Source organism: Rhyacophila brunnea, unplaced genomic scaffold, assembly GCF_057557595.1.
Source record: "Rhyacophila brunnea isolate RB1 unplaced genomic scaffold, BYU_Rbru_1.0 scaffold_19, whole genome shotgun sequence".
Taxonomy (NCBI): domain Eukaryota; kingdom Metazoa; phylum Arthropoda; class Insecta; order Trichoptera; family Rhyacophilidae; genus Rhyacophila; species Rhyacophila brunnea.
Genome location: NW_028232848.1, coordinates 12,374,271 through 12,387,196, shown reverse-complemented (window position 1 = coordinate 12,387,196; position 12,926 = coordinate 12,374,271). Strand labels below are relative to the sequence as shown.

At 29.8% G+C, this 12,926-nt stretch overlaps 1 protein-coding gene across 1 annotated transcript in view; it reads left to right on the top strand.

Annotated features, from left to right (window-relative positions):
• SK (small conductance calcium-activated potassium channel) overlaps positions 1-12,926 on the top strand; it is a 428,126-nt gene that overhangs the window by 360,534 nt on the left and 54,666 nt on the right. Inside the window, 2 exon segments of the mRNA XM_085945697.1 lie at positions 7,555-7,728; positions 9,619-9,642. Coding sequence (XP_085801823.1) covers positions 7,555-7,728; positions 9,619-9,642 — 198 coding nt within the window.

The following is a 12,926-nucleotide window of genomic DNA, read 5'->3' as shown; positions in this document are numbered from 1 at the left end:
AGTGCTCTGTGGTTTTTTGCGATTGATTTTTTGAATATATGCCGGCTGTCACATCAAAACTCGTCTCGCCTGCAACGTGTCGAATAAGTCGATGTAAAATCATCGTTATTCACAAAACACACGTTGCCAAATGGAACTCCGCAGATTGGTCGAATGCAACTTTTTAGTTTGAAATAAACATCTACTGTTGCAATCGACAAGTTGCATGATTCTCGGGCTGCGAGTCGAAGACGCCAGGATGCATACAAATACACATGAATTGGTCATTTTTTACTGGCTCGCCGATTGCCGTATCCAAATATCTATATATTTTGAAGGATGCGTGCGACTGTCGCTAGGTGCACGGTCTATATGCAATACCGGATTGATGTTCTTGGAAGGTTTGATTTATGGCAGTGCGGCAGACGAGGCGAGTTTATATGTGAGAGCCAGCTATGAGTTACGACTCCAGGCAACTCATTTAGTTTATAAAATAAATAAATACATTTAATATTAACAACACACATTTGTACGCATTTTACAGTCAATACGTTTGTTTTATCTCTTTTGTATTATTCATTTTAAATTACTGAAAAACAAATTTTAAATACAAAATGAGAATCTTCGCTTTTCAACCCTTAAAGAACCGACGAACGTTGTAAGCAAAGATTAATGAGACTGTTGGAATTTCTTATCCGTCAAAAAAGACGGCTGCTTTGATATTGTGCTAGTATTTATGCTAAGACATTCATTATAATATGTAAAACAAAGCTATTGTTTAGACAGAAATAATTTCTCGTACGATTATCATTAAGATTAAGAAAGATATTAATTGCATACCTCATTATGATTTTGCACAACGATTTCGGGTGAATTCTGGTTTCCTCCAAAGACATCCTATGCCTATTTACATGTCAAAACTTGCGATCCCCATACATTTACCCAACCTCCTAGACAGCTTTTCAACAACATTGTTAAGCCTAGTTATATATAACATTACTTACTGGTTGAGCTTTTGTGAGACTGTAACTTTGAAGGATGCTTGTGGAATGGGGGCGATTTAAACAGGATTTCAAGAACTGACCTTTGATGTTGAGAGGGCTGGCACGCGTTAAAACTGGTCCCGTGTAATGCACTCACGCACTAGTATGTAAATAGTTTTGGAGTGTCACTCTCACTGTTACACTTGGGTGAATATGAATGATGATGACGTTTGTATGAATTATCAGACACCATGTGCCGGTAACACTGCTTGAATAGATGTTCTGATTTCCTGGACTCGTAAGGAGACTCGTATTGAGTTCTTGCTTAAACGACGGCCACCCTATAGCAAGTTGACTCTCTCGTTGTCTGCTAATAACTGACTTTATATATTATACAGAATCTCTCCGCGCGGCATTCGAAAATCGGTATTGGCAATAATTATCTATTTTTCATTTTCTCTCAAAGTAAAATATTATGATAAATAAAACCTGAATCTCTGACATGAGAACAAACTCCTATTGTATCCTCTTGATCATTTTTATTTATTTATTTTTACTCACAAATCAATGAACTTAAAAATCAATAAAAAGTGATAAATTTAATATGCTATGTCGTATTCTGAGAGTTGATTATCCCAGGATATTAACTGTCAGGCATGGCGTTTTTAATGCGTGTCCGGGTGGCTATACTATATTAGCTTATACTTTGCTGAAATACGGCAGTTTTTAAAATTAATACTTACATTGCGATACTAGCATTACCACGCAGAGCGCAAAGCTAGAGTTGCCGTATTATATATCCGCTAGCTGTAAACTGCCATTGATTACGCAAAGTATGTTTACATAATTGCAAAGTAAAATGTAGAATAGGTATATAACATTTATTATAAACGCCATATACAATACAACAATGACACTATTTTGTTGACATAAAACAAACTTCAAATTGACAATATATAAAACAAATATCAGTAGCATGGCGCATACCTATCGGCTGTTAAGTGTTAATTTTCAATTTAAAAAACCACCACGTATAAAAAATTGACCCGAGAGATACCAGTCTTTTAATTTGGATAAAAAAACAGGAGTATGTTATCGTATTAACTGGGAGTTATAATAATCATGCAAAAATCGAATTCCTAACTCCCGGTGTAAGAAGCCATTGCCTTTTCAATTAGCCCTTTCATGGGATTTGGCCTCATATGGGGACAGGTAATAAAAGTATATATAAATTAAAAAAATACTTCTATATCCGAATAGGTAGTCAAACATATTGATTGTAGAACCATTTAAGTATCTTATTCAATCAATGGATAGAGGTAAGACAATATGGTATTTTTATATTATTACCATTTACATTCAGATTTTGACTTAACCCGTCACGAGGCTAATTGCGTGCAACAAATTATCATTTTTTCTATGAAGATCATATTTTACTCAAGTAAGTATTTTTTTATATGTTATAAACATGTTTATCACATAACTTTTTATCTGAATATTGTTGAAAATTTCATTTTTTCATATAAAATCTTGTTTTATCCATCTGTCCTCATATGAGGACTCAGAGCATGAATGGTAATACCTGTTCAAATGAGCTGAGTGCACATATGAGGACAGATGAATTTTATATTAGAAAAAATCCTATTTATTTGTGGAATACATACCTATATATTTTTATGTGAAACGTTTGCAGATATTATTTATCTATTTATTTTTGTTATTACATGATGTCCTCGTGTTCAGTGAATCTGTGGGCCCGAGTTCGATTCTTGGTGACGTCACAATATTTATGTGATTTCTGTTTGTGATTGTTTTTCTTACTATTACTAAAATACTCTACTGTTTCACAAACCTACTGTCATTGTGCTGTAGAGTTAAAAAGAAGAAAAAAAGTATATTGCAGGTATAGACCTCTAACATAGAATAAGGATGAAGAGATTGTAACCCTGAGAACTCTGAGGGTGCCAATGTGTCTAATGACGACTATATCATTGATCATGACTGGAAAGTTGTATTATTATGTTATTATTAATGCCGATGAGGAAATTTTGATAAAATATAAAGAGCATTACGTTATGTGGAGACGTTATGAGGTTCATATTGTATCAACGTACTGTGGAATCGAGCCCATGCCCCCCACATCCTGAAGCGGGCCTCACACAGATGAAACTCATAGATAGAGTAGTAAGAAGAAAAAAATAATAAAAGTATCATGACCGAGTATTGTAAAGTACAATAAAAATATGGGAGGGTAGACCTTTTTGATTTCTTCATTACCTTGTACTGTACCTACCTACGCCATAGAAGGAAAAGATGGTACTTGCGCGTTTGTATCATATGTTAAATACCACTATTGCAAATGCTTGTCTAATGGCGCTTTGCATAACATGATAGTAAGACATATTTTCTGGAATTTCGAAGTGAAGTACCAATGTTTCTTATTTACCTAGTCAAGCACATACTGAGAAGTAATCGGGGACGTTCAAGTTTAACCACTCCACTCCCTATAAAGCGTTGTCATGTATTGAAAACACCATTTGATTTAAGGTGTGATGATAAAGGCAATTACCCTGGAAAATCCACTGTAAATTTTGCATCAATATGCTTTGAGAAAAATTGCAAGGAGAAGACTAGGTACAATGGGAAAAAATAAAAGGTAGCTTTCTGCTCAAAATGTGTAGAACCTTTTCAGACAGAGTAGACTCTTTATTTCGTTCCAAACATATATGATTTTTAAAGATTAGAGAGTATTCTTTAAAAATAAATATAATCCGTTAACGTTGAGTCCCCATATGAGGACACATGTTTTTCCAGATTATCAAATATTAAAAAAAAAAAAAAATATTTTTGTCTTATTCATCCACCAAGCAAATAGAAAAAATCATGACAAAAATATTTTCTAACGTATTTCATAATTTGCCCCTGAAAGGGAGCCTTATTATGGAGTCTATCTAATATTAGAAAATCGCTTAAGTCAATCTATCTTCATATATTTTATATTCATTACTGAATTTTCATTTAGTATGTAGGTAATATAATATTCCTAAGTAAAAAAAGGTAATCAGTTAAAATAATAAAAAAGGTAACTGTGTAAATGCAATTCAATCAATAGCCAAAGTCTGATTAAAGCTTTTTTATATAAGCAGAAATCACATAATAAAAGTATATCATTATTATTTTTGCTGTAAGTATATTTTTCTTTTCTCAGACTTGTGCCTTTAAATTACTTTGAGTAGGCTATAAATAAATTGAAAAGGATTTCTGTCAAGAATATACGCCACAATACAATCTTAGAGGTATTTTTTTTTTACTTATACGTAAGGACGTAAATTTATGTGGCTCCTTTCATACGACGTTTTTCTATCCACTCCAATTTTAATTATCTTTTTTTCATTTTTCATTACGCTGCGCATTAAAAAATCCGTCAAAATTTTTGCTGTGATGACTACTTTTGTATCACAAAGAAATTGATTTTTAAAAAATTGAAACTTCGCTTTTCCTTAGTATGTGTTGAAGACGTTTTGGTATACCAACAATCGGCTTGGTTTAACTTTTCTATTCACATTTTTTTTAAATATAAATATGGATAAACTTATCGCGATTATTTAAATAATCATATTTAGTTTTAAAAGAAAAAAAGATTCATATAAAACCGTTGAAGCAACAAGACTTACCCATTCAACGGCCTCCGATGCGGCCTGGCTTATGGATGAAACTCATTTGGGTAAATCATATATACGTATTACATACCTATACGCTCGCAAATTTAAGGCCCTTTTAAGCCTCATTTATACATTGTATAAGCATATAGGAATGCCCATACTTAAATCGGGCCAGAAAGCTTGCCCAGCGAATCCAAAATCATCAGAACAGAAATCCTCTTTCCCGATGCTAACCAGTTTTATTGCCAGGAATCATCCTGCTAACTACTAGTATCATGCAGTTCTTCTCTCTTCTCATGTTATGTACGGGAAGATATAGTGGTTGAGCATTTTTCAAGTGGACTGTATTATCAGAAGATGATGCTGGGAATTCCGGATATAGGGGAGGGGGTGATGTACAAGAATTACCTTTATGATGATTTATGATGGCTCCGTGGTCTGGTTTCACTTTCACTTGCGCGGTATTGTTTCTTTTGGTCACCCTGTTTGCGGCACTTGGTACACAGTTTATGGATGACAAATATATATGATAAATGACAATGATTTGTATGTACGAATGTCTTGAGTGATGATTGACATGCAACGGCTGACTTGAAGTTACTTCTGACTTTATCTGTATTTTCAATTAAATGACTAGCGACGGTAAGCTATCAGAAGCCCGCTCATGTCCACTATGTAGATGTAACTGAATGTCTCTTTGTAACACGGTCTCTCATGATTCGTAATTGCTAATTGATTGTCTGGTGACAATAAAACTGAGGATTAGGAGTTGGGTGGGGAAAGAAGGATGACAATCGCTCACAATTGGCGCAACCATATAGTTTATTCATTATTGACGTTTTTTGTGTTATTAAAATGGTACTTATATTCACTTGAGGTACCCATATTTTCTCCGTATCATTTGTGGAAATATTCATAATAACACAAGTAACAAGGAAAGCGCTGTATGCTAATATAACAGTTATAACACGGATTTTGTTTATATTAAGTTGTATGTCAATCACTTATAATGATAATATTATTAATATTAATCAATTATCATGCATTGAATAGATTCAACTGTTTAATCTGCAAACCAGCTAACTCCATTTAGGCAAATTTTGCAAGGAGAAAAAACATAGTAATTTAACTATCGAGCAAAATTGAACAAATTCCAAAAATGTTTGTTGGCTACAGTTGGATTTTTTTAATAAGCTAGACTATGAATTAATACATTATTTTAGCTAACCTTTTATATATAAAGAAAAATTATATGAAGGGCGGAGTTGTCCCATTTACGATATTAGAAATTTGGCATCTGAAGTTGTTTGTTTTGTGTGAATAACGATAATGCATTTATTTATAGGTTTATGAGTTTAAAATTACGTGTGAGTATAGAAAACATGTTTTATAATAAAATGCCACCAAAAACTCATTTTTCGTAAAAAGTGCAGTTATTTGGTTTGAAAGATTGCTAACCTACTAGGAAAAATTTAAAAACTTGTCATTCTGGATATTTTTCATATTTGCTCAGAGAATTATTATAGTGTCAAAACTAAAAAGCAATAGAAAAATGCTACCAAATTTGAGGGAAAAAAACAGTTTTTATTTTTGTATTTTTGACCATGTTCTATTTTAATAAAGTCATGATAATAAATAAGGGCTTCCACAGAATGGAGGTTTGTATTAACAGGTTTTTGTTTTTACGAGAAATAGATGTTAGCCACCTGCTCAACCTTTTAGGTTTACACTCTGACTCAAAACACAAATTAAAAAACAATATTTTTATTTACTAGAGCCAGAAATCAAACCTGGGATCCACGACATTACAAGCCGACGCGTAAGCCGCTCAGCTATCGTGGGCGCCTACGAAAAAATACAATTATGATGTAATAATACATTACCACAATCGACCAAAGTAATACCTGATAACAGTGACAATTGGGAAGCTTCTGAAGTGTGTGATATATTATAAATAAATTTTACAATGGTATCATTTCGCAAAAACGTTCAAGTACTGGACCACGTACTCAATTGTGCCAACTTTTAAACTTTAAAAAAATTTAATTCTAAGAGATACTCATGAAGAAAGAACAAAAGATAATTAATCGTTTTGCTTGCCATATGACGTGGCATTTTTTTTTAAATTGAAATTAGATAGTCATTTCCAGATGATATGGTTAGCACAAAATGATTCACTGCCACAAAGGCGTTTGAGTCTGAAAAAATTATATATTTTTATTAATTATAATATTATAATATAAGTGTTTGTGTCGTTATTCATCGTTTTTATCATAATATATTGTGCGAAATAGTCCTTAGCTATGTCTAAGACAATTCGGCGCCGCCAACTGCAAGTCAGAACAAAATATTATATACAACAAAAACTAGATATTGGACATATGGAAGCTATACTGCTAAATATAATGACCATAAATAAACATACACTGAGTCTCTAACCAATAAGTTAACAAGCAAGTCTAATATAAAGTGAATACTTTTATGAAAAAGCGAGGTTTATGATTTTAACAAATATTATTGTCAATGGTATGATTTCAAATTCTTTGCATGCACTAAACTACAGTAATATTGTACCATAAAACTGTCAAACTTGTTGATGTTCTACATTTTTATGCAATGTATTTTTAGCGCTTTTCTATATTCTATTGATAAATCATAATTATTGCAAATTCTTTAATATAACGACTAAACCTTTAATAAGGTAGATACTATATATTAGTCTTGCTTGTCTCTACCTACTGGTTATAGTTGTAATGCATCATGCATTCAATTGTCTGCCGTTTAGTTGGCGCCATCCAATTGGCGGCGTCCAGTTTTTGGTATCCAATCGGCGCCGCCAAATTTTCACATTCCTTTCTACACCTTCTGTCGTTTTATCAGATTGGCCATATAAATAAAAATTATTAATGTTGTGTTTCTATTTGTTTCAGCTGTTTATGATAGACAACTGTGCCGACGACTGGAGAATAGCTATGACATGGCAACGAATATCTCAGATTACAATAGAACTGTGCATATGCGCAGTGCACCCTATCCCTGGACAATACTATTTCCAGTGGACAACGAAGCTGGCTAACAAGGGAGGGATAATGGGGAGCGAACTTGTAAGTGAAACATTTTAATAAAATATTATATTACTCTTTAATTGCATTATTTTAGAGTATACAATATTATTTTCAAGAACGCTATCTAGGTTTTGCACAATAATCACTTATTATATTATGGTGAACCGAAGTTAATACCTGTGCCAGTTTCTTAATTGTACCGATTTTTTAAAGTACTAATAACGTATTAAATCGAATTTTGATATATTTAATTTAAAATTTAAAAAAAATCAATAACACTTAAAAGATTAGACAAGGGAAGCAGTGTACTTGTTAAGAATTTCAGGAAAGCTTGAACAATCCATATACTATGAAAGAAAGTTATTTTTCTATATATTTATAATGCCCATTTTTATTATCACGCAAGTACAAATGACGTCTATAAGCTAATAAAAAAATGTACCACACAATAATATTATAGATTAACATTCGTTCTAAATTATATAATAAAAATATATTTTATTTCATGAGATATCCGTATTTAAAGCACATTTTAAATTGCTCTTTTGCCAAAATACATATATTAAAATACAATCAGTAAAACTTTATATTTTATTTGACTAAGTAAATGCTTATTATCTCAAGATTCTATATTTTGAAAATGCTGAAATATTACCTAATAATAAAATAATATATTAATAATAAATTGCAAGGGAACATTCAATACCATATTTCAATAAAGAAACAACCTTGTTCCACGATAATGGATTTGATTTTTTTTTGCATAAATTCTCATTTTAATTTTAATGTCTTGATTTAAAGGAAAATGCATATTTTTTTTAAATTTATTTTAGTGACATTTAGCAATGTACAAAGAAATTTAAAATTAAATAAGGTAATAATCTGGAAATATCAGTATATAACGGAATTAATAATTAATCTCAGTAAGGGTTATTCGATTTTATGACAATATATTGAAGATATTTTAATTTTGATTTTTTTTTGTTATGGAAAAAATACATTTCTACATCGAACGACATTATTAACTTAAGATCTTTAAATTTTCAGTTGTTTCCTTATTGAAATGGGGTAGGTATCGATATATCTGCCTCAAAATTTGCCGACAGATCCCCAATGGAAAATCACCTGTCTTAATAAAATTATATTTTATAATCTAAAAGAGGGCACCATAATGTAGCAAGTTACTTTCTTACATAGTTTATGTATTCTTCTAACCCACCCGACATTCGCTATACGGTATGCCTGTCCAGTTTAGTTTGTATTTTAATCGATCATTTAGTGTTCATGCCTATCAAATTTTTCTCTTGATAATTTCATTATGATAAAAATTTATGAAGTTAAATTTTTTTATAACTTTTAATTTAATGTAAAATTATGTAAATAAATTATTAAACTGTTGCTTTAAACAAAATAATATATTCTGTATAATTAAATTATAAATTATAAAGGCAATATTACCTCTAGTAATTAAGGTTAGTTCAGATATTTATTATTCTGTGTATAGAAGAATTGAAATATTATTATATATACACAAAAAACATTGTTAGGTATTGTAATAAACTTATTTTATCATACAAAGTTTAATTACACATTATTATTTTAATATCTTCAGATTATAATACAAAATTTATTTCAAGCTTTTTATTAGCACAGTAAAATATTATTATAAGTTAGTTACTTTAGTTAATATAGATGAAACCTTCTGAAAATCACTCAATTCAGACAAATATAAATCATGCATCTCTGATTATTAATATTTATTATATTGTAGTACTTCCGTTTTCATAACTCATTATTTTTATTTTTGGTATAATTTATTTCTTGCGTTAAGTTGCTTTTTTCTGAAAAGCTCGCTATGACTGAATAGCTTTCACTCGTGCATTTTACCAAGACTTTGACAATTCATGATATTTTTCAATCTTCCTGTAGGGATCCGTATATAAGCAAATTCAGGTCTGTATTCAATTTTCAAGTCAAATTGTAGAACCTCTATGTATGCATGTGTTTGCCCGTACTTCGTGTGTGTGCGTGTAATCGTTTGGATGTGTGTAACTTAGAATTTCTCTATTATAGTTTAGGAACTATATATGGTACTCTTCAGTATTTTTAAATTTCTACTTTTGTAGTTTTTGGACACTGCAATGTTTGAGAATCAATCTAAGTCTACTCGGTTCACATAACAAACATCATTTCTCTTAACATAACTGACCTACATTAAAACATCAAATAATGCATCAAATTAATAGTTCTTTTCGATTTTTTTATATTTATGATAAGATGAATATAAAAATAATAATTTATAACATTATAAATTATTAGTGGCACCCATGAATAAAACATATAACAACCCTTTATGCAATGCAGGGAACTGCAAGTTTTAATATAAAAATTCCTAACATATTAATACATAACTAACATTATAGCAAAAGTGCAGCATGCATTTAAGGGTTTAATAATAAAATATTATATTATATAAATACGTAAAAAAATCATTTAACGTACTGGTTTTTTATTTGTAATACTTGTAGATAATAAAAATCTATGTACCCACATATTTTTATTTCAAAATACCATTAATTTACATGAGCTTTTTACTGACGCTGCATCTTAAAATAAAAAGAGCTTTCTTTTGCAATCAGATATAAAAAAACTTACATTTAAATAAGATTAATGTTATTCATATTACGAATCCGCATTTAGAACTGATCACGATAGGTTTTCTATTAATTCTGGTAACTCGTCCATTTAACTAGTACTACATACAAACACTCATTATAATATTGCATGTCGATATTTTTTGGTATATTTTAATTGCATATTGAAAATAAAGGTTCAAGTCGTTGACTAATTCTACAAAAGGATTTGATTTAATATTGAGATTTTATAAGTTATTTTGTGTAACAAAGTCTCTAACCTAAGCTAACCTAACATATTTATTTATATATTTTTTTGAGATTTTGTTATAATTTTTATAACAATAAATAAAAATACTTCATTATAATAATATTACGTACACATTCATATTATACTTAATAGTATATAAAAAATCCCTATATTAGTAACAAACAGTCTTCTCACTGAAAGCAATTTACACATTATATTATTTATCATTAATAAAACTAGGAACACAATAATTTTCAATTCAAAAATATAAATTAATTAATGTTTATTTTTTCATGAAAGATAAAACACAAATTGTAGCAATGTGAACCGAGATTTTTAACATTAGCATACTTAGCGAGCGTTTTTACACTTCTTTACACTGTAAAATATTTCTACGTTAAATTTATTTCTTGTTTGACAAAACTCTTCTTACTTTACTGTACGTTTATTTTGTTTCCTCCGATAAATTATTATTACTAGTGGAGTAGGATTTTTGAAGAAGTTTCTTTAAACTATTATTTTTTGTACTGTAATAAATGTCCGTGGTAATTAATAATATTATGATACTAATAAAGTGTTTACCCTGTGTCCAATTTTAATATTTTTTAGACAATAATAATATAAAACCGCGTTTGAAATTTTGAGTGTTCAGTTATTATTTGGTTCAATAATCGTATTTTTATTTAGTTTTCTAACATCACCTCTCCTGCTATATTTATTGTTGTTTTTTTTTCAAATATTTTAGTAATAATATAAAAATACATTCATTGATCAATTAATTCAATTGATAACGTAGCTATCTACTCTAATCTACTATATGAGCCTAAGTATATATCAGTAGCGAAGGGTGGAGGTAGGCTGTCAATATCCGCCATAAATAGTGCACATGAAACTTTGTTAGTCATACGTATTTGTTTTTATTGAACTAATTCTACAATTTACAGATGACGTTAGTTAGTTTTTAAAAATCAATTAATCCTTGCCTAAACCAAACCATAAGAGTTTTGGTATATTTTGGGCGATACGACAAAATTCTGCACACTTTTTCATAAATACTTATTTGTTTTCGTTGAATTATGAATACATATTACACATATTGTTGGTTCATATTTTTAAAATTCATTAAGTTCTGCCTAAACCAAACAATAATAGATAAAAATATTATTCTATCTATAAAATATCCAAAGTTATTTATGATTAAATTGTATATTTTAGATATTTTATGGATAGATGAGTATTTTTTGACTATTATCTATTATGGTTTGGTTTTTGCAGGGTTTAATTGAATTTTAAAAACTAAACAACAGCATCTGTAAATAGTAGTTTTATATCAATGAAAATAAATACGAATGACTCAGGACGTTTAGTGTGCACTATTTATGGCAGATCTTAACAGCCTACCTCCACCCTTCGCTACTGGTATATATTATATATTATTGCTTTAAGGTCTCAAGCTATATACTATTATCATAAATAAATCCGACATTAACATTAAATAAATCATACAACCATACCTTGAATTATTGAACAAAATTAAACTATTTTATTATCAATTTACATTTTGTAGGTTTTGCTAAGTGGAATCTGGTCATTACTTTCTAATCGACCGAAAAGCTCCCTAATAAACATCCCTTTTCAAAGACATATCATTAAGGTTATTATTGCTAATTTGTTTTATTTCAATACAACACTGTTATCATATTCTGCCAACACGTATTCAAATGTCCACCGAAACATATTGGTTTGTAATAAAAAAAAAAAAACTCCGCTCACATTTCAATGGGGGTAGTTATTGGAGACTTTTTTTATAGTTTTTTTTAATCTATTTTGCTAATATGTCCAGTTTTAATTGATGTTTTTATGTAACGAAGTAAGTATTCAAATGCAATATTAATAATACAAAAACAATTTTTTAAACATTCTGGAAGTAACGTCTAGTAAAATAAAACTCACTCGTTGCTTCCAAAAATTAATCAAATCTTAGTAAAAAATATGATATGTAATAAAATAAGATTCACACCTAAACATTGTAAGGTTTTCATTGAGAATATTACTAAGAAGAATAGGCTCATAAATCAAATCTCAAATAAGCAATCCGGCATCTTCCTAGATGAGCATTATTATTTCAATCGATGAATCCTAATGAAATAATGGACTTCCAAAAATACTCAATCGAAGCGATTCTTTATTTCCGTATTTGATTTACTCTTTCCACAACGCCACTATGAGAAAATCAATACGTCGCAGAGAATTTTTATATCTTGGAGGTAAACTTGCGTATCTGAAATAAAAAAATTAAAATGTATTTCTAAAAATTAACGAAGAAATTGCAGTTCTTATATAGGAAAATCGTC